Genomic DNA, 23148 nt, shown 5'->3' with positions numbered 1-23148 from the left:
ATTCATGAAGAAAAAAATCTGGAATTTTTATGGAGCTGATATGTATGTTATGATATGTAAAATGTGGATGTAGTGGATTTAAATGTGGTTGCATAAGGGCCATGGCAGAGCTTTGTCCTCTGTTGAGTTCCATTGTCGTTAATGGATCCAATGACTAATTCATTAACCAGGAAAACGATCCCTTCAGATTAGTTAGCCGCATCTCCACACTAGTGCCCGTTGAATGTATTCTTAAAGTAATAATGTGAGATCAGGTTTGAGTCTTTGTCAGCTGAATTCTGGGAGACCTCAGCACTAGTGGGCGTGTCCAGTGTCTCCGGGACATCACATCAATGAGCTGGTTCAGATCCTCCAAGGAATTCCAGGTTTCTTTCAGTGCCATCAGAGGAAGGGGGATAATGCTGGTCTGTGTCTCTGCTCCCAGTCGTTTATTCCAAGAAACTGCTGAGAAAAGTGCTGCAAGGAAAAACACAAAACAAAGCAAGGATGTGTTAACTCTCAAGACTGAACTTGTCTGAAGCATTAGAGTCCTCTAACCACCCCTGGCTGTTCCAGAGCACAGCGACTGGTCAGCCTCCATTGGGAGATGTGCCCCTCAGACAAGTCGATGCTCCAGTTCCTGGTTCCCCAGCACCAACATCCTGCACTTTGCCAACAGCTTCGTCCTTGATCGGCTGCCATTAAAACTTTAAATTAAGTTTTTAAACAACTGATTCATTTCTAACCATCTATATTTGTCACTATACTGGCACATTTTGGCACTCATAATTCGCTAATATTAAATATTATTTCTATTTATTCTTCTTTATGGTGACACCCACTGTCAGTTTGTCAAGTTTCAGAAGTTTTTAAGGTAGAAGTTCGAAGAAAATCAAATGCAAAACTGGCTACTTTTTCATTATGGCTCTGAAAACGTTAGCCAGCAGCAGTGACAGGTCTATCGTCACCAGGTGGTGCTGTTGCTTCAACGGGCACTGAAAGTATAGTGAGCGAGGAAATGTACAGGAACTGCGACTCTGCAGAACTTGCTCGAGAAATTTCGTGTTTTTCAGATCTCTCCTGTATCAACATCATTTAGAGATAGTTTTCAATTGACTAAGTTTTACATCGTATAAATGACCCTTTATTAGCTGATTCGGCATTTTCAGAAAGTAAGTAAGAGAGGAGGTAAGTATGGGATGAGCATTTGAATGACCTCCATAGGACAGGAACTGCAACGCTCCAGAACTCGCCTGAGGATCATCGTTTTTTTCATGTCTCGTCAGAATCAATGTAATTCAGTGGTAGTTGTCAATTGATACAGTAATGTCTTAGAAAGAGGAACAGTTAATAGATAATTCTACATAAATATACTGAACAAATATAGACTATAAAGGAGACAACAAAAATGGTCTCAAGTTATGGCCCAACGCAACTTATTGTTGCAACAAACTTTGAAACGCTGTTTCCTTTAAATGTCTCTAACTATGGACACTATCATACTATTGCTATTACTACTACTTCTACTACTACTAATAATAATAGTAAACAGAACAATAGCTCTCCAAAATATTGTCTAAGAAGCTCTTCTTTTAGTGCCTAAAACTTTTGCACCATATTTTATTTGCACACAAACAGACTGACCTGACCTGAAATATAATGCATTTCTTTCAATCTACAGAAGAAAGATCATTTCTAGGATATCACTGCATTAAAATATTGTGAAGACATTTATGAGACTGTGAGGTATAATTATAGCTGGACATATTTGAAATGTTGTTATTGGTGAAATTTAGGACTTTTAGATGTTAAATACGTGACAGGCTGTTTTTTCTGTGCGGCAAACCACTATTATTCAGAGTTTAAATAATTTCTTATAAGGATATCCCGGGGGGGTCACTTGAGGTCAGATCCTACGTGCTTGCCAACCAGTGCAATGCCCCAACCCGGACACCCAACAGCAACAATGCCCTCCGACTGTGTTTCAGAGACAAAGCTCGCCAAGCTCCCCCATCCAAAAGGCTGAGATGTGTTATAATGACACAGGACACCTCCGTCAGGTGGTGTGTCCACAGACTCACTGGAGCACAAAGAAGATGGTGATAACCAGCCTACAACCTACAGCCAAATTAGGCCTCTGGTCACTGGACCTACTTGGGATAAGATTGCACGGTTGGTATCGAGTCATCCGGTGGTTCACCCTAGACGACATTGTCACAGGTGTCAGTTTAATGGGTTGGTCGCCCGCTCATGAATATTTACGAGTGTCACCTAAATATTCATCCAACCTACAGATGACAACGCTTAGATCTAGCACAGATATGACAAATGAGTTTAGTTTTTAAGACGACAGCTTGATCAACTTTACTGAGACACTCCCTGATGTAAGGGAGGGTCGATCATGGTTGTGTTAAATATGTTTTTGTTCTTTATCAGATCAGAGAAATCAAACCATGGCCCCTTCTCTTAGTGGCTGATGGCAACGTCAGAGTGTTTAAAGTTGCATTTGATGACAGCATCCATCAGAGAATGAGGTTAGTATATTAGACTACAGTGGGAACCTGTAACTTTGCACTGTTGGTGACATGGCTCCGGTCGATCCCAGAGGAACCACGACATCTCCTCAACCGCTCTTAGCCTGTAGTGAATCAGGTAATTAAGGGCAGAATCCATCAACACAGTGTCAAGGCTGGTGTCACCGCAAGTATCAGTGCACTTCCAGACCGAGCAGGCAGGAGAAATATGCATCTGTTACAGTTCTAGGTAAAGACAAAGTTGCATCCAGTAAAGTATGATTCTTTGTTAGATACACATGAGTTTAAATATAGGTTTGTACTGATTGTATATCCTTGGAGGTTGTGCCCCATCTTGTCTTTAAATGGGTAAAACGTAGAAATATTCCCCCAACATTGTAACAAAGATCAGTTTCCCTGTCCTTCCATCTACGCTAAATCCATTTCTTTTGTTATTTGTCCACATAATGAGGATGCCACATGCAACACTGACTCGCCCGCTTGAATAATTTAGAGACTTGTTTCATCGGACACCAGCAACTTTAGACTTTGACGTATGACTTACGGACTGGCTGTATGTGTAATTGATGAGATGATGAGTTGTGCTTTAGCATCCAGTACAAGTTGCATTGAATGGGAGCTGCTAAAGTTTGGCTAAACTTAGCAAAGTGTTACAACATCATCATCATCACCGGCTTCATTTCAGTTAAAAACACATCAGACCACGATTTCCTTATTTCATCAGCAGCACTCAAGCAGTTCAGAACGGGAAACTTTTCAAACCTTGAGGCTCAAACCTGAGTGAACTCGAAACACAAGGTGCTGCAACTAGGCCAGGAAACCATTTGTTGATTCCATGGCAAAGGACAATGTATCTGGAGCCAGACCCACTTTGCAGCAGCAACCTATTAAAGATTAAGGAGAGTTCTTCAAACTAGGCCGCGATGATATTTTGTTTTCTTCCCTTTAACTTGTAACACAACAATATAGTAATATTACTGCATATAGTAATATTACTGCATTCTCACATATCAAGTTTTTCTACTTGTTTAGGTTTGGTGTAACTTTTACAAAACGATGCTCTCTGGCCTTTTGAGCACAAGAGGGATTTTAATTTGTGTCTTTATCTTCACCTTGCAGAAACCATGATATTTATGGAATGAACAAAATGCAACGTTGAGTACTGTGGGAGTATTTTCAATTTAGTAACCTTTGTATGATCATTATTACACTATCTTCTATTTGTAGAATTTAATACTATAATTTATAATTTAACAATCAGATTAATTAGACTCCCCGTAGTTAACTTTTCCAGGGACCTTCGCAAAAAAGGTTTTCACATTTTACGGAAAAAGCCTAATTACATATCTTTAGCTGCGTTCGGAGCCTTTGGGGATTGGCAGACTCCGCTCACAGTGACGTCTCTCAGCAGCCCCTAGTTATAGTTACCAGTCTCGGGTTCAACACTCATGCACTATTCATCGGTGTATCACATCTCTCCTGCCCAACTCCAGACTTGGACAAACCCAACTCTTTTCTGTGTACTTTGAAGCCTTGTACTTACTGCCGTGTAAATGGCTAAAATGTTTATGTAGTGTTGCCTTCGTTTCAGAAATAAACACAGGGACCTGCCTGGGAGGAAGGAGACAAGAGCATAATTTCCCTCTATGGTAAGTATAACTTCAGTATTTCATCCTCAACATCATGTGAAGCAAAGATCAAATGTAAACCTCAAAGCTTTGACATTAAGGACTCAACATTTTACTAATGCAGAACTTGGCAGACTGTTTTTGAAGGGAGGGAGTTTCTAATGCTTCATATTTGTGATTCAAATAGTTCAACTGAATTTTTACTTCAGAAATATTTGGATCATTGCATTCTACATCTGGTGCAGTTATTTTTCAATTGCATGTTATTTGTGAATTCTAACCTGGATTAGTATTGTTTTACTGTGCAATATGTTATTTATAGGGGCGTTGACCTTTTAAACCATTGTGACCTGCTTTTTAAATATGCAGTATTTAATTTTGTACTATTACACGTCTCTCTGAAAACATAAAGAGTAAAGTAAAATTACCTACATTTTCCTTAGAAAATACCTCTTGATCATGTAAAAAAAATCATTTTTCTGTGCACCAAGGGCACTCAATCAATAACTACAGTTGCATTTTTTAAAGTGTATTATTTTAAACAATCCTTGTGAAATGTATCCTATATAATTGAGGTATTAATATCGGCTGATTTAAATAATTGAGAGCCCATTTGGAAGGCTGAACCAGGGTGTGGTATCACACAGACAGCCTGTGAGCATACACACATTACTGGAATGAAATGTTTCCTAAAGCATATTTTCTAACAGATCTGAATAAAATATTGTGAATATTTAGACATTTTCCAGCTGCTCTTATTTTGTAGCATTTGTAGAGTTGTTGGCCTCCTTCTGATGGCAGGATGTTGGCGTGTCATGGTTTAGTCATTGGGGGCTTTACACTACTGAGCAACAGAGGTTTATGACTTTTCAGGCAGTAAGGTTTTGGTTGCATAAAATGTTAATGTTTATCTTTTTGGTTTTCAATGAATATTAAGGTTTTTTTCTTGTTAGAGGAGAGTAAGTGCATTTACAAAATATACATATACATTAATGTTTTCTTCATGAATTCCTTCTTTCCATAGAGCACACAAAGAAGTGTTTTGCACCATGAAGCGCAGTAAGCACCGTGGACACAAGGAGGACAGAAACGGAGGTATTAGTATATAAGATGGTTGATAGACGAATAGGTCAAGGAAGTGAGGAAATCCTGGCTGATATTTAAAACTCATGCTGCTCTAAATCCCATTTCACATATACATGCTTATCCTGAAGAAATAAATGCATAGTTCGTCACATGTTGATCCATAAGCAACACTATGCAACTTTTATTGAGCGACAGCGCCCTCTGCAGCCACACGTGAAGATGAATGCTGTGTTTGAGTGATTCAATGGTTTTCATGTAGAGAAAGAAAAGTGTATCAATGTGTTGATTGTGTCATCCTACTCTCCGAACTGAAACATTACCCACACTCTGTTCAATAATCTCCATATTATAACAGTTTCCTAATTGAATATCGGAGAAATATGCCTGTTTTTTTTCGGTTTACTTAACCGGTCTACAGTTCAGAGTCACCTTCGAACCTGCTCAGCCTGATTATGACAGTTTAAGCGGCGACAATCATTCAGATACACACGTCTCACAGGAGACCTCTCATTAGAGTTACATATAGTGAAAGAAGAAGAAGGTGGTCAGGGCAATCTCACTATTCACAGTCTGTGATATTTGGTATATGGTTAAAAGTTGCAAAAGTGTTGATTTAGGTTCAGCTTTAAGAATCCCCAAGTCTGAAGCACTTTTATTTTGGTACCAGCTGTCGTTTTAGTGTCTCCTTTGTATGATCTCCAGATGAGCCAGCTATCCTGGAGACAGAAAATCTGGATCGGCAGAGAATGTTCATGGGAGGAGGACAGGACCTTGACACCATCTCAGTGGCCTCAGTCACAGCCGTTACCACCAATGTATCAAACAAGAGGCAAGCGATGTTCTGTTATATGGCTGCTGTTAACACGTTGTTACTGCATTATACATTTTGTATATTTCATTTTCTGACACCTCAAATGTCTCATAGATCCAAACCAGACATAAAGATGGAGCCCAGCTCTGGCAGACCAGTAGATTATCAAGTAAGAGAAACCCATTCTTTCATGGATACAATTAAACATTATATATAAGAACATTATACTTGCACAAACAGGGTTGATCTTCATCTTTAATCTTAATTGTGGTACATTATCAATCAATCAGTCTACTAGTCAGTTAGTCTGTACCATCATTTGATTCCAGGTGAGTGTGACAGTGATCGAGGCCAGACAGCTGATTGGACTGAACATGGATCCCATGGTCTGTGTGGAGATTGGGGAAGATAAAAAGTACACCTCCATGAAGGAATCCACCAACTGCCCGTACTACAATGAAGTGAGTGGGTCCTTACAACACACTGTATCAAAAACCTACCATGTGAATGTAAATTAGGGCTCGATCCTGTCAACATCATCACAAACACTTCTCTTTTCCAGTACTTTGTTTTCGACTTCCACGTCCCTCCAGATGTTATGTTTGACAAAATCCTGACAATTTCTGTAAGTTGCTCATTTTAATTCATCAGTGCATTATAAAATTTACTCTGCTGCAAGATGAGTGCATTTATTGTTCATTTCCCTGGACCCACCCTTAGGTCATCCACTCTAAAAATCTTCTGCGTAGTGGAACGCTGGTTGGATCATTTAAACTGGACGTTGGAACTATCTACACACAGCCAGGTAAAGGATCACCACTAAGTCAGACTTGTTATCACAAATAAATCCCAACAACACATGTATTTCAGCGTTTGGATGATTTATTTTCTGTTTTCTCTTGCAGAACATCAGTTTAACCACAAATGGGCTCTGTTGTCTGACCCTGACGACATCACAGCGGGTTGTAAAGGCTACGTGAAGTGTGACGTCGCAGTTGTGGCCAAAGGAGACACGATAAAGACTCCGCACAAGGCCAACGAGTCTGATGAGGATGACATAGAGGGGTGGGTACATTTTCAATGTGCATAATACATTTGTTTCGTTATAGAGATGGATTTACTAAGGCTTAAAGGTCCAGTGTGTAATATTCAGGTGAAAGGGATCTATTGGCAGAAATTAAATGTAGTGTCTTTAGTCTAAATGTTTGCATTACCCTGGAATGGGCCCCTTATATTTAAATACTTTGTATTTGCATTGGGAGCAGGTCCAATCTACCGAGGCTGCCATGTTTTAACAGGAGCCCAAACTGGACAAACTAAACACATTTTGAGTTTTTATGACGATGGAAGGCTGACACAGGGTCCCTTTCATGTTGGGAAAGGGAAAGTGAGGGGCGTTCAGCTGCAGCATACAACTTCACCACTAGATGTCACTAAATTCTACACACTGAACCTTCAATGTAGAATCGTTCTAAGCTTCACAAAGCTCCTTGTAACATGTGTCACTTGTCTTATTTGTTATCATTATTTCCTGTTTCTGTTATAGAAATCTCTTATTACCTGAGGGGGTACCCGCGGAGCGACAGTGGGCTCGCTACTACCTGAAGATCTACAGAGCTGAGGGACTCCCAAGAATGAACACCAGCATCATGGCCAATGTTAAGAAGGCCTTCATTGGAGAAAACAAGGACCTGGTCGATCCATATGTTCAAGTACTGTTTGCTGGGCAGAAGGTACGTGACCGAGAAATCTGCCTCTTCTTTGTGTGACATGCAGACAACAACTGTAATATGTGTTCACAGGGGAAAACATCAGTTCAGAAGAGCTGCTACGAGCCCATCTGGAACGAGCAAATAGTTTTCACTGAGATGTTTCCACCGCTGTGCAAACGCATAAAGATCCAGCTCCGTGACTCGGATAAAGTGAATGATGTTGCTATAGGAACACACTTCCTGGACCTGCGGAAGATTTCCAATGACGGGGACAAAGGTGATTTATTATTGGGTCTTTTAGGAATAATTATTTGAATCGTGTAAGTTTTGAAGATCTGATTTGAAAGGAGATTAAGAAAATTCTATACACTCATGACAGTGTGATCATATCTGCTTAGAAAATGATGAAATGCAAATTCTATCTATTCTATATCTCAAAGGCTTCCTTCCCACACTGGGGCCTGCCTGGGTCAACATGTACGGCTCCACTCGGACCTACACCCTGATGGACGAATACCAGGAGTTGAACGAGGGACTCGGAGAGGGGGTGTCCTTCAGAGCCCGTCTGCTCATCAGCCTGGGTGTGGAGATCCTGGACCCCTCCTCCCCCGAAGTGGCCAGCTCCACAGAAGCTCTGGTGGAGGGAGTGCCCAACATCTCAGAGGTGGGTCCCTGCCTGGATGAGCGGCCATGCAGAGGAATCCAATTGTTTCTTGGTTCATTGTGCTGCAGCTAATGTGAATTATTCATTGTCTTTATTTAGCCCACCTTGTGCATTATTAACATGCGGTTTGAGTTAATGTGTCTTCTTTTTGTTAGTGGACAATGTGAGTCACGCAGCAGATTCAATTGAGGACGGTGGGACCGTATCCTCAGGTCATCAGGGATTCATTTCAATGTCCATCTGCTTGTATTACACGACCATAAGGATGTGGTGTCATCTGTTAAAATAGGTTAAAATCAATTGTTTGATTTGGTTCCTTCAATTAAGAAAAAGTGGGACAGAGTTTACTCTCATTCAGACACTCACACCTGCTTCTTTATTTCACAGACTGCAACTGGGAAGGTCGAGGAATTTTTCCTCTTCGGATCGTTCCTCGAGGCAACAATGATCGACAGAAAGATTGGAGATAAGCCCATCAACTTTGAGGTCACCATAGGTATTGTCCATTGACTTCTCGTTTTTTAAACAACCTTGTGTTGTTTAGTTTATTTCTGGCAGAAATTGTGCAGGTTTAACATAGTATTCTAATGTGACTATTGTTACTGTACTTCATGCTAATAATAAGCGAGGCCCGTTTTCTACTATCTATCTACTATCGCTGCTGTTTATAAGGTTACTACGGGAACGAGATGGATGGGATTGTCCAGACAAAAACCAAAGGGAAGAAGGGTGAAGGCGACGGAGATGAAGAAGAAACTGAACTGATTCACAACTCCAGCGACGAGGAAGTCGACGATGACGGAGACCTGACATCAGTGGCAACTACACCTCCCATGAAGCCTGTCATCACTGATCGGTCAGGGCAAGAATTTCATTCTAATAGTTGGACAATGCAAACAACAACAGACTACTTTATGAATAAACAAAGGCAGGCAAAAAGCATGGGTTGTACTTTCGTTTTTTAGTATTAGAGAGTGACAACTCTATATAGAGGGTTGAATAGTTTGAAATGTTCTTTTTTGTGAATAAAGTTTTTCTCTTAAGATTAGTTCCTTTAAGTTAAAGTCAGCGTTTGTGTGCCACATTTCAGCCGAGAGCTTTTTTATTTACGCAGCTATTTCTTCTTCCAATTCACAGAAACTACTTCCACTTGCCGTACTTTGAGAGGAAGCCGTGTATCTACATCAAGAGTTGGTGGCAGGATCAGCGAAGGAGGCTGTACAATGCCAACATCATAGACAACATAGCATATAAACTGGTAAGTCACACACTCAGACACACACAATCACACACACACACACACACACACATCCACACAAACTTACATCTTTCATTGTTACTGCAGGAGGAAGGACTAAACGATGTACAGGAAGTCATTAAAACAGAAAAGTCCTATCCTGAACGCCGACTCAGGGGAGTCCTGGAGGAACTCAGCCACGGATGCAGGTACTTCAACTTTATCATTAACCAAATATTGTAAAAACATTATTTGTTCATCATGCGCTATAATCGATCAATATAGATTGTCAAACTGAGTGAGCTCTTCTTTGTTCAGTCAGTTTCTTGCGCTGGCAAACAAGGACCAGAACCCGTCCGGTAAAACCAAACTCGACAGGGAGAGACTGAAGCTGTGCATGTCAGAAGTGGTACGTGGATAAAAGAATCGAGGAGCGATGTTTTTCTCACAGTTGCTGATTGTATACATTGTACCTTCTTGCTAAGCGCTGGCCTGTCTCTGGTTGTAGGAGTCCATTGGACAGCAAGCGAAGGCCATGAGGTCCCAGGTGAAGAAAAGCACAGTGAGAGATAAGATCAAGCTGGCTCAGAACTTCCTCGCAAAGCTGCGTTTCCTAGCTGAGGAAGTAAGATCTGCAATATCATCTTTGCCTAGCACTCACAAATTGTGTTGTTTGTTCCATTGTGGTATCATCATGTTGTATATGAACATTCTTCCTCTTACAGCCTCAGCACAGCGTTCCTGATGTTTTCATATGGATGATAAGTAACGGGAAGCGCATTGCTTATGCACGCGTTCCCTCCAAGGACATCCTCTACTCAGCTATAGAGGAGGAAAGGGGGAAGGAGTGCGGCAAAGTCAAGACAATCTTTCTCAGGGTGAGTTTACGATCATTATTGTAAAGTAAAAATGTATTAAATCCTTTCATCATCTGTAACAAAACAGATTTGTCAGGATAAAAGAACGATTTTATTGTATTTTTTTAGATCCCTGGAAAGAAAGGCTTCGGGCCTGCTGGCTGGACAGTGCAGTCCAAGATAGAGATTTATCTGTGGCTGGGTCTGAACAGGCAGCGCAAAGACTACCTGAGTGGCCTCCCCAATGGATTTGAGGAGAACAGGTTGTCCAAAGGACCCGGCCTGCCGTTCTCACCTCCCATTAGCCTCACCTACATGAGTAAGACCATCAACCAATTTACTATCTCTCCCATTAAGGATTAAGGATATAAATATAGATATATATTTTGGAAATATCTACCAATGTATTTGAATTTGCTTTGATATGTGATTTTGTCTCCACAGTGAAGCAGATCTTCCAGCTGAGGGTCCACATGTACCAAGCTCGCAGCCTGTTTGCTGCTGACAGCACAGGTCTGTCTGATCCCTTTGCGAGAATCTTCTTCTCCACGCAAAGTCAGGTCACCGAGGTAGGCACCGACTCCTCCCAGTCACCTAAACTATGATCGGTGGTATAGCAGATTCAACATCACTGCCATTGTCTGTCTTCTCTCCAGGTCTTGCCTGAAACCCTCTGCCCCACGTGGGACCAGCTGCTGGTCTTTGAGAACGTGGAGTTGTTTGGAGAAGCCAATGAGCTGAGAGACGACCCCCCCATCATCGTCATTGAACTCTACGATCAAGACACAGTGGTAAGGTTTGTTTGGAAATAGTCTCTGTTTGAAGTAACGTGAACAAACAGGTTGAGTTTCCATTTAGCAACCTTCTTGTTGTGTTCGTCCATCTTCGTACGAGGACCCCAGCACTCCCACAGGCCAGAGGCTGTAACTGCAATGCAAAAAAGAATTGAAGAATCAACTTTTAGAAAGTATCAAAGTTGTCAGCATAAGATTTGCTTTTCAAAATAATATATGTTTTTTATTCAGTGTATTTTCATGTATTTTTACATCCGATGCACAAATTTAAAACGTTTTGTAGAGAACTTTAGCTGTTAACTGAAACTATCATGGATTTTACTGAACAGTGGGTTAGATATGTCTCATAAAACCAACTGTGCTAACTGGCCTAACGCCAACTTTGCTGCCTGTTGCTGTTTATATAAGCAGTTTCTCCCCCCCCCCCCCCAACTCTGACTGTAATAATTTAACATTATGCCTTTTTCAGTTGAAATGTAAGATATGTCACAAAAACCCGGTTGTGATATGTCTTTAATATCATGCTCTTATGTTACAAGTAATACATCCTAACATGTGTTTCTGTCGTGCTGATAAAATGCTTTTGCTGACTGATATTTTATATTTGCTCCTGTCAATTACAACATTGTTTTGGATGATGGATAAGTAGAGTGTGGATTCTGATGCTCTGATGTTCTTTGGAAACACTGATACGTGTGCAGAATAATTAGTGTTGAAAGGCATGCAAGAGGAATAAGACATATATCAATTAATTAATTCTCCACAGTCCTCGAGGATGAGGAACTTATACCTGATGCATTCCTTTACATCACATGTTGTGCTTTTTTTTGTATGTGGTCAACAGAGAATTTGGACTCTTTACAACCACTAACTGCAAGAGAGATTAAATATAATCTTTTCAGGAAGATTCAGTAATGATTCATTTTTGTTATCATATCAACATGTCTGTTTTGCAGTCTACTGGTTATTTCAGGGCTATTGTCGTTTTTGTTGTCTTTGTCTTTTTTATCCTCAGCGCGTCTGTATCTGTTGTTGAAACATGTGCATCTCAGGCCATGTTTCTTCATGCTGATGGTAAAAATCATATAATTATACTGTTTTCATTTTTTTGATAATTGTAATCTAAATGCTAATGGCTTTGGTACAAGAGATCAAAAAGACCCTCCTTTCCAAATTCAAACCACATTTCAGGTTTATGCTGTGGACATTTGAGGTTTTATCTGTCGTACGTCTGCAGGGCAAAGCGGACTTCATGGGCAGAACCTTTGCCAAACCTGTGGTCAAGATGGCCGACGAGCACTATGGCCCCCCACGCTTCCCTCCGCAGCTGGAGTACTATCAGATCTACCGTGGGAACTCCACCGCTGGTGAAATGCTGGCGGCTTTTGAACTCCTGCAGGTCAGTGTGTGAAAAGCAGACATCATCGAGCTGTGTGCTTATGTGACTGCTACAAATGTCACGTTGCTTTCCTGTCCCGTCTCTTAGATTGGACCCAATGGGAAAGCCGACCTGCCTCCGATAGAAGGCCCTACGGATATGGAGCGTGGTCCAATCTTGCCTGTACCACTGGGAATCAGACCAGTGCTCAGCAAGTACAGGATTGAGGTAAAAGTTGAAAATGTTAAATATGACGGTGTAAAAAAATGTATTCAAGCTTGAATTTGAACATTGGTGAACTTCCCTACGCTTCAGGTTTTGTTCTGGGGCTTGAGAGACCTGAAACGGGTGAATCTGGCCCAGGTGGATCGGCCTCGCGTGGACATCGAATGCGCCGGGAAGGGGGTTCAGTCGGCCCTCATCCCCAACTACAAGAAAAACCCCAACTTCAGCACCCTGGTCAAGTGGTTTGAAGTGGTATGTGATCCTTTAAACTCCTCGTTTCTAATGAGTGGTTACTCCATTTTCTACTTTTACCTTCAACACAGAAAACATGCCTCCAGTGTACTGCTAACAAATAAATGCACACATGCCAATTCTTTTTTATTGATATAATTCTGGCTTTTGTTTGGGTAGGATTTGCCTGAGAATGAGCTGCTCCACCCGCCACTGAACATCCGAGTGGTGGACTGCAGGGCCTTTGGTCGCTACACTCTGGTCGGCTCCAACGCCGTCACCAGCCTGAGGAAGTTCATCTACAGGGCGACGGACAAACAGGCCAACAACTGGTCCTCAAACACAACAGGTCAAAAACGAAGGAAACAGAAAATGATGAAGACGAGAGATGATGAGAATGAGTTTACCCTGCAGTGACCGGGTCTAACTTCCCATCATCCGTTTATCTTTCAGAGGAGATTATTGTCGTCGGCATGGAATCTGAGCCGTCTTTTAAGAAGATGGACACTGTGGTCAAACTCGACTCCGTACGTTTATTCTTTTACTTTTATTTAAAAAACAAGTCTCAGTTTATTTAATAATCCTACTTAAAGAACATTATATAAATAGAAATGAAACAGCATTGCCACAAAAAATAAATAATAATACAAATTGTGATATATATAAAAATATATTATAACATGACATTATGCAATCTGCTTTTCCACCTAGTGCTCTGATGCTGTGGTCAAAGTTGAGGTAAGATAAGTGCTGTGGTGCTTCTACACCATTTTTTGTGTACAGAGTTTCAACAAATCCAAAATCTTAACCGATAAGACGTTTGATGCTTTTTGTGCAAAAAGGACGACGATAAGGATGGAAAGGGGAAGAAGAAGAAGAGGAAGAAGGGAGAAGAGGCTGAAGAGGAGGAGCTTGACGAGAGCATGTTGGACTGGTGGTCCAAATATTTTGCCTCCATTGAAACTTTGACGGAGGTAAGAAAAACCTCTCAAGCTTTCACATTGTTAACCACGAGCTAAAGGTTCCTGTCAGGAAGCCTTGAAGGTGAATGTCTTTAGTGAGAAATAGAATATTAGCCCGACCAACTCATAATTGAATGTATTATTACAGTTTGGTTTTATTTCCCACTGACGAGATGTGACTTTCTGCTCCGACAGGCTCTCAAGGCTCAGGACGCAGCACTGTCGGATTCAGAGGACAAAGACGACGTGGACATTACAGATGCTGGAGGTAAATCCAGATGACCTTAAACAAAACTGGCTCAGGGCTTTTTTTATTCAGTTTCAAAGTTTTAAGTGTCTCTGTATCCGGCCCTTTGCAAACTATTATCTTAATATAAATATAAATATAGTTATCCTTGTACTTTCAAATCATATCTCAATATCTCAATCATTCCTCCTCTGTCCTTGCTGCTGGCCTGTCCTCAGATATCAGACCCGAGGACTCTCCTGTGAAAGGCACCAGAAGGGGAAAAGGAAAGAAGAAGAAGACCTTCGACCCGTTCGAGAAGAAAAAGCCAAAGTTGCATGAGCTGAAGGTAATAATATAAAGTCAACACATATAGTACTTAGAGTAAGGCCTGATCAAGATGAAAGAGAATATAATTTTTGACAAGATGATAATTTGGACTTGAAAAGGATAATTTTGTTTTGGCCGCATAATTGTAGCACATTTAATGGCGGCCCATTTTAGCTTCTGTAACAATTACCTTTCATCTGAGTTCCCTCCACCTGTTTGAATTAGTGTTTTTGTCTCCCTTTCACTAAAAGGTTTATGCAAAGGAGCTGGAAAGCGAATTTGACAACTTCGAGGACTGGCTCCACAGTTTCAACCTGTTCAGGGGGAAGGGCGGCGATGACGATGACCCGAACGTGACAGACGAGGACAGGATTGTTGGGAAATTCAAAGTAAGATCAGAATGCTTGGGGTAGAGTACAAAGTTTTGTGATGCAACATTTCTCAGGTCAGGTTTCACAATAGAGCCAATCATTTGTTTCTGCCCCCTCAGGGCTCACTGTGCATGTACAAGGTGTCGGACGATATGTCCAGAGAAGTGAACTTCGACTCCAGCATGGGAATGTTTAAAAACATTCCTCACAACGACCCCATTAGCGTCCTCGTCCGCATCTATGTCATCAGGGTACGTATTCTGTATTTCAATCTAAATTCTCTTCCATATACAACAGGAATAGATTCGATTCCGCTGACAGGATTATTTTGCTAATTTAATTCATGCTCAAAATATCTTATTTTCAAGGCAACTGATCTGCACCCGGCTGACATCAATGGGAAAGCTGACCCGTACATCGCGATCAAACTGGGAAAGACAGAAATCAAAGACAAGGAGAACTACATCTCCAAACAGCTGAACCCTTTGTTTGGCAAGTAAGTGGATATGCTGTATTTATCTATTTATATACATATATAAACCAAGCAAAACGACTTATATGACTTCACAAAGTGACATTTATGAACGAACACTCACCAACTCCTGTGTTTCTTATCCTCTCAGGTCCTTTGACGTGGAGGCCACATTCCCGATGGATTCCACCCTCACGGTGTCGATTTACGACTGGGACCTGGTTGGAACCGACGATCTGATCGGAGAAACCAAAGTGGACCTGGAGAACCGTTTCTACAGCAAACACAGAGCCACGTGTGGTATCGCTAGTAACTACGCCATGTAAGAATCAGAGCTGACCTTCCTGCCACAGCAGAGTACAGGATTGTAGAAATAAACCAGTATTTACATTAGTTTATACAAAGATTTATGTGTTGTGTACTTTCGATCTTTTCTATAGTCATGGTTACAATGTTTGGAGGGACCCATTGAAACCCACCCACATCCTGGCTAAGCTGTGCAAGGATGGGAAACTGGACGGGCCTCACTATGGCCCCGGAGGACGAGTGAAGGTGGACAACCGTGTCTTCATGGCACAGACTGAGATCGAGGATGAAAACGGTACCTGTTGATTTCCCTCACACTCGATTAAAAGGACGTCCTTCGAAAGCACTGTAAGATGAAGTTGATGGACATGTGCCTGATCCCGTCTGTCAGGTTTGAAGAAGCAGACGGATGAACACCTGGCTCTGACCGTGTTGAAGCACTGGGAGGATATGCCCCGGGCCGGATGCAAACTCACTCCAGAGCACGTGGAGACAAGACCCCTGCTCCATCCTGACAAACCGGGAATCGAACAGGTACATTGATACATTCGTAGCAACTCTATTCACACCAACTACACACCAGTACAATCTCTAATCCAGTGGTATTTTCTTGAATAATGTATGAGTTTTGTCTCGTTCGACTGAAATTAGGGACGGATTGAGATGTGGGTGGACATGTTTCCTAAAGACATGACTGCTCCAGGCCCAGCACTTGACATTTCACCAAGGAAACCAAAGAAGTACGTCCTCTTGGCTCACACATTTAGTTTGCAGGATTCAAATACTTTTTGGGCTAAAACTTGGTGTGTTGCTTGAACCTTGTTTGTAAATGAATGTGATGGATAGATCCAGAAATGCTTTATTTGGTCATGAAATGTATCTGGTGATGTTTGCTCATGTCCAGGTTTGAACTGAGGGTGATCATCTGGAACACAGATGAAGTCGTTCTAGAGGACGACGACATCTTTACTGGAGAGAAATCCAGTGACATCTTTGTGCGAGGGTAATTATGGGTTTGATAAGTTGATCTTTTTCACATTTTCTTTTATCTTCCCTTCTTTATATATGATAGATTTATTTTATTTTTTTCTTCAACATTGTGAATTCATCACTCTCCGTTCCTTTTCAACAGTTGGCTGAAAGGGCAGCAGGAGGACAAGCAGGACACTGACGTCCACTACCACTCCATCACCGGGGAGGGCAATTTCAACTGGCGCTTCGTCTACCCCTTTGACTACCTCATGGCTGAAGAGAAGATCGTCATCTCAAAGAAAGAGTCCATGTTTGCCTGGGACGAGACCGAGTACAAGATTCCAGCTCGTCTTAACTTGCAAGTGTGGGACGCCGACCATTTCTCTGCAGATGACTTCTTAGGTACGGCAGACAATCGTTAACAATAAACTTTTTGCTTCCTGAATCCCTGTTAATGCCACAGAATCAAAACTGATGCTGTGATCAGAGTTTTGTTGAACAGATACCACAAAGAATACTCTCTACTCAATATATATGTTTGTTAGTATATTTTGGAATTATACTCATCAGATCCTCTTCTTTGTTAACTGAGAAGACGTTTCTTACATTTATCTAAGTTGAATAATCTCTCTTCGCAGGTGCTATTGAGCTGGACCTGAACCGTTTCCCTCGCGGTGCCAAGACTCCCAAGCAGTGCACTCTTGAGATGGTGACAAACGAGGGGGAGATGCCCTGTGTCTCCATCTTCAAACAGAAGAGGATCAAGGGCTGGTGGCCGTTTGTGGCCAGAAATGAAGACGACGAGTTTGAGCTGACGGTGAGTCAACGTAAAAAGCTGTCTGCTGCTCTGCTTCAGTGGGATGGTATACAGATGTTCACAGACGCAGATATGATATTTATCAAGATCTGCTGTGGACGGAGATGTTTGATCTGACAGGAAAGTTCTTACAATTTATTCTGAGTGGGACATTGATATATACCAATTATACCAATTTCACGACAGCCTATTCAAATTCCTCAAGTAGGAACCTTAGAGTGGTGCTGGAGGTAAAGTCAGAGGATCAATAAAGTCAGTATGATTCATTTGATTAATATTTAAGCCTGGACCAAAGTGGTGTATTGACTCTGCTCACGTCAGCATTAAAGTCTGACTTAATTCTCTCTAGTTGAAATAAAAGAGATTTAAAGAGGTGAAATATGTAAAAAGGTAAATCTTTTTTTTAAATAAGGCGAAGGAATAAAATTATACAAATAAAACAGATAGAAATATGAAAAATATAAAAATAAGTCCTGAAATACTGTCCGTCCTCTGTAATTCAAGACTGTGCATTGAAATAATGTTATTTAGGTATCTAAATAATCTAAATTTGTTGGTCTTTACAGGGAAAAGTGGAAGCAGAGCTTCACCTTCTGACCGGAGAGGAAGCAGAAAAAAGCCCAGTGGGTGAAGGACGGAACGAACCGGAGCCACTGGAGAAACCCAAGTATGCAGGATGCTTTCCCATCAACCCACTGTCCAGTAGGAAGCTCTGGCTTCTAGTTTTATGCCTCCTACACACACAGCGAATAATAACGATATGTAATCATATAAAAACATCTGAAACTCCGGCATAACTCCGAAAAGTAACTAATTCAAAGCAGATAAATTTAATAAATTGCAGGATAAATAAAAATATAATAAACCGATGAATAAATATAATGATAAATCGCTCATGAACGTAAAACTGGAAGTCTTAAACACAAGTAAAAAATGCATAAATAAATATAAATTAAACATAAAAAGCTATTTCATGAAATGAGGCAGGCATTTACACGGATTCACTTCAACCCATTCCTGGACTTTCTTCTTCTTTACATGGTAAGTTGCTGTTTATTCATATCTTTTGTTTATTTCTGCCTAGATTCGTTAAGAAGTTCCCAACATTCTGTAAATGATCTGTGTTTCAGTGATGTCAGCAACATTGACCTTTAAATTTGAGAAGCGTGACAGTAGAACGGTCCATTCTGCTGAAAGTCTGTATTGCTGAACACGTGTTTCTGTCCTTCCAGCCGTCCAGACATCTGCCTTCTGTGGCTCCTCACTCCCTTCAAAGCCATAAAACAATTGGTCTGCACCCAGTACAAGTGGCTGACCATCAAGATTGTCACAGCTCTCCTGCTGCAGGCGATGCTGGCTCTTTCCTCTACAGCATGCCTGGTTACATGATCAAGAAAATGCTGGGAGCCTGAGATGTTGCTCAGTCACCTCTGTAGAAGGTTTCCAGCAATTTCAATGACCAGATGCCTTCTCTCTCTCTCTCTCTCTCTCTCTCTCTCTCTCTCTCTCTCTCTCTCTCTCTCTCTCTCTCTTTTCCCTGCTTACTTCCTGTTCAGCAGTTTCCCTTCAATCACTGCCTAAAAACGACATAGAATCAATAATATCAGTCAAGCAAATCCTGAGTCCTTTATAGGTCTAGATAAAAACAACACGCTCTGAGGAATGCAGTGGCACAAACGCTGTACATCAGGTAACAAGCCACCATCAGTAGTAATGGGACCAGTGTAGTCAAACAGAATCAAGTCTCACTAAATGTAGAGGTAAGAATCCATTACTGTGAAAAGAAGCTGTAGCAGAAGCTTGGAACCAAATCACCATCAAGCTGAATTATTTAACAGTGAAGCTGACTGTGTATGAAATTAAATTCACTTTTGCCTTGTGGTGCTTAGTATTTTTTGTTTATGTTGAGTAATTTTGGTCATTATTCAGATCATTTTTATTTCTGCATTTTCTGTCTATCAGTAGCGTGCGAGGCATCCTTAAGATTTGTGAATTATGTTTCAAAAAAGCTAATATTTCTTTAAATTGATTAAGACTGAAAACTAAGAAAGATCCAACTAATTTTATTTAATGTAAAAAGGCAAAAACTAAATCCAAAATTATCTTAATTAATATCATTTCCTCATTTATCTTTCTTGCACTGAATTCTCACTGTCCTTAAAGCACAGTTTTTTGAATTTACTATTTTTGAATGATTATATCTGCAAAAACATTTGCAAACTATTTTTGGGAAAAATAACAGTGTCCTTGTGTGCATGTTCTTGAGTAAAATACAGACCCCAAAACAGATCTAACATCTTAATTATATCTTAAATTCTACCTTTTCCTTAAATGTTTGGATGATATTTTACAGATAAACCGACTAAAAAACTTCAGAACTTCAGTTAGTCCTCATCGTCTCTACAGAGTTATTGGTCCTATTGGTCAAATGTGACCCTTTCACTCCTGACTCCAACACAATCCATACACTTTGGAGTTCTGGGTGCCCCAAGACTTGGCTCTGTGTGCTTTATTCATCTTTCTCATCCAAAAACAACACCAACCAGAATATAACCCTGTGTGTTGAGGTAATGGTACGGTACAGTTATTTTGGGCCTAGAGCTGCAGAAGTGCGTGCTCCTGGGTCAGCAGGTCTTACCACAGGTTATATCACTGTGTGAAAACCTGTTTCCAGGTTCCAATGAACTATTTTGGAACCTGGCCCGACAATTCTTGTCGGGCTTGGGCTTCTCTAATATGTCCTCACGTCTCTTGTGCTCCACCAGCCGTCCAGACATCGCCCTCCTGTGGTTCCTCATCCCTTTCAAAGCCGCCAAGAACCTGGTGTGTAACCAGTACCGGTGGCTGACCATCAAGATCGTCACTGCTCTCCTGCTGCTCGCCATCCTGGGTCTGTTCCTGTACAACATGCCTGGTTACATGGTGAAGAAGATGTTGGGAGCCTGAGATCAAACCAGCAGATGATTATTTTTCCAAAGGGTGTGCGTTCAGTAGCAATATGTTGGGTTGTTTTTGTGCACATTTTTGCAATTTAGCATTTGACAAATTACTGCTGCCCTATTAAAATAGCACTATTACAGTGATAGTACCAATAATACATCTTGAGTGCATTCACCATTATCTGTACAAAATTCAACACCTTGCTCTTGATGGAGTGATAACTGTTTTTCTTCTTTCTTGAAATGTGGTTTATGGATGACCATCAATTGGATATTAAGGTTTTAGTGATTAGATATTGAGGATTTGATGTTCAGACTTTCCTGCTTGATTAAAATTGTGTCATGAAACAAATGTTGTGTCATGTTTTCCTGATTATGTGTATGTATGATATTTCAAATTTAGGAATAAATTGACCTGACTGTTCAGTTTTCTGCTCGTACTGTCATCTGTGTAAATGTGTACTTGTGAGTGTGGTAGTATGTATTATATGTGTGTACAGACAGCAATCCAAAAGGACAGTACATGCCTTCTTGTCTTATCAGTAATTATAAAGTATATCGTATACATTCAGCTTAAATAATCAAGTAGATGCCATTTTTTATTTTCAAAAACTTTTAATAAATGTAATGTTTTTAATAGGATTTAATGTGAATGTAACCAACCACGTGTTTTCCTGTGATGTTATTGAAGAAACTGACTATTTCTAGAAATTCAAAGTTTTGAAAATATTTTAAAGCAAGAATTTATTTGTTTAAAATCAGGGTGAATTAATCTTTTATAAAAAAAAATATAAAAGCTAAAACTACTATTACAATGTTGTTAAAACATGTAAGACAAAATGTTGGCATATTATATATACACAATATTAAGACAGAAAATAAAATTCCCTGTCACACAAATTCACTTTGAGCCATCCCACTAATCTGTGATCTCCCTCATGCAGCCGTCCAGACATCGCCCTCCTGTGGTTCCTCATCCCTTTCAAAGCCGTTAAGAACCTGGTGTGTAACCAGTACCGGTGGCTGACCATCAAGATCGTCACTGCTCTGCTGCTGTTCGCCATCCTGGGTCTGTTCCTGTACAACATGCCAGGTTACATGGTGAAGAAGATGTTGGGAGCCTGAGGTCAAACCAGCAGATGATTACTTTTTCAAAGGGTTTGAAAACTCATCTCGAATTTTCCCAGTAAACAAATCATTTCACTTGTATGTTTCCCTGTTGTTCTTAGGAAAGTATTTAGCAAAATCTCAAAAGACATCAAGATGTAGATTAGTGCAGCTACAGTTTGCAATATTGTAAGTTTGGTATCGACCTTAATCCATCAACATGCAAGTGTTTCATCATTTCCAAGTGTACTTTTATCTTGCTTGAAATATGATTATTCTAATTATTATTACTGATGTATGTTATTGTTGTGGTTGCTGCTGTTGCAAAGCTTTTTTTTGCTGACTATTATTTTGAATTTAAAAGTAGCATCTGTATGACTTTTGAATTTGTGAACGTGACACCAATAAACATTTCCCATCAGCTGTTCGGTCATGTGTTTAAATGGTCTTCATATTTAAGTGATTCCATTTTTCTTATAACACACAACTTTAAGAATCATTTGCCTTTGTACTAATTGTAACTAAATATAAAATCAAATCCACATCTGTTCTACAGTTATGAGAAAACTGGCATAAGCTGAGAAGATATGTGTGGAGGAAGTTATTCTTCCTACTATGACTATGAAGGTAACAACCGCTTACAAACAGTTTTAACGTCTCAATTCATCTAATTCCATGTTAAATCAGTTTGTGTGTTCGATAGAAGAAGAAAATGGGGATTCGATAGAAAAAGTCTGGAGGATGCGGGCATCGATCCCGCTACTTCTCGCATGCTAAGCGAGCGCTCTACCATCTGAGCTAATCCCCCTGATGGGCATCAGGAAGCTGTGTATAAAATTTGAAAGAAGTACTGAATTTAACCATTATTTGTTCCTTTGAAGACGCGTCCATGGATTATACACGTGAATTGCACTTAGCCATCAAACACTGTAATATGACTGTGCTGTCATTTTATTTTATCTAAAAATATATGTATAATATATAATATATCTGTATACGTCAGGCCGGATCAAATCGACGTCATTTTTCACCCAAGTTGTTTTCTCATAACATAGAGAGAATGGATCACGTGGTGAGTTGACTTTACCGCCTGTTGTCGTCATGTCCACGTCCCTTTATGTTTTTATGTCTTATCTCTTCTGTGTTTTAACCCTTTGCTGTAAACACAAACTGTCCTCTGGGGACAAATTCAAGTTGAAGTTAAAATAAACCGGAAGGACGGTGAATTCATAGCGACGGTTACTTCTCGCATTTTTAAGTCTTAAATCTTAGATTTATGAAGAAAAAAAAAAAGACTGGAGGATGCGGGCATCGATCCCGCTACTTCTCGCATGCTAAGCGAGCGCTCTACCATCTGAGCTAATCCCCCGGCCGATGACTACGGGAGATATTCCCTATTTGAAATATGGTCAATGGTTCAGTCATTAATTGAAATGAAATAGAAACGTGCTTTAGATTATTAGTATGTGTATTATCTATATATATATATATTCATATATGTATTTATGTA

At 40.4% G+C, this 23148-nt stretch overlaps 1 protein-coding gene and 2 non-coding genes across 3 annotated transcripts; 1 reads left to right on the top strand and 2 right to left on the bottom strand.

Moving 5' to 3' along the window:
- The first annotated feature begins 5190 nt into the window (after positions 1 to 5190).
- Positions 5191 to 20714, top strand: LOC133961919 (otoferlin-like). The gene is made up of 41 exons (XM_062397326.1): positions 5191 to 5236; positions 5930 to 6056; positions 6153 to 6207; positions 6368 to 6499; positions 6601 to 6663; positions 6759 to 6843; positions 6944 to 7103; positions 7585 to 7771; positions 7841 to 8027; positions 8191 to 8414; positions 8802 to 8910; positions 9087 to 9270; positions 9552 to 9672; positions 9760 to 9860; positions 9970 to 10060; positions 10160 to 10276; positions 10377 to 10529; positions 10638 to 10827; positions 10953 to 11077; positions 11165 to 11299; positions 12540 to 12701; positions 12789 to 12908; positions 12996 to 13157; positions 13317 to 13485; positions 13590 to 13663; positions 13848 to 13874; positions 13979 to 14110; positions 14294 to 14366; positions 14564 to 14673; positions 14906 to 15043; positions 15145 to 15276; positions 15394 to 15521; positions 15649 to 15819; positions 15938 to 16098; positions 16195 to 16337; positions 16455 to 16543; positions 16708 to 16806; positions 16936 to 17177; positions 17414 to 17592; positions 18159 to 18259; positions 20358 to 20714. The coding sequence occupies exons 1-41, from the start codon at positions 5191 to 5193 to the stop codon at positions 20536 to 20538; spliced, it is 5385 nt and encodes a 1794-aa protein (XP_062253310.1). The 3' UTR covers positions 20539 to 20714.
- A 1659-nt stretch (positions 20715 to 22373) lies between these two features.
- Positions 22374 to 22446, bottom strand: trnaa-agc (transfer RNA alanine (anticodon AGC)). The gene has a single exon. It is a non-coding gene; the product is annotated as a tRNA-Ala (tRNA).
- Positions 22447 to 22934: 488 nt separating this feature from the next.
- Positions 22935 to 23007, bottom strand: trnaa-agc (transfer RNA alanine (anticodon AGC)). Its single transcript has one exon. It is a non-coding gene; the product is annotated as a tRNA-Ala (tRNA).
- Between the last annotated feature and the right edge of the window lie 141 nt (positions 23008 to 23148).

Source organism: Platichthys flesus, chromosome 10, assembly GCF_949316205.1.
Source record: "Platichthys flesus chromosome 10, fPlaFle2.1, whole genome shotgun sequence".
NCBI lineage: Eukaryota > Metazoa > Chordata > Actinopteri > Pleuronectiformes > Pleuronectidae > Platichthys > Platichthys flesus.
Note: the sequence above shows the minus strand (reverse complement) of the source record. Positions and strands in the feature narration are given on the sequence as shown.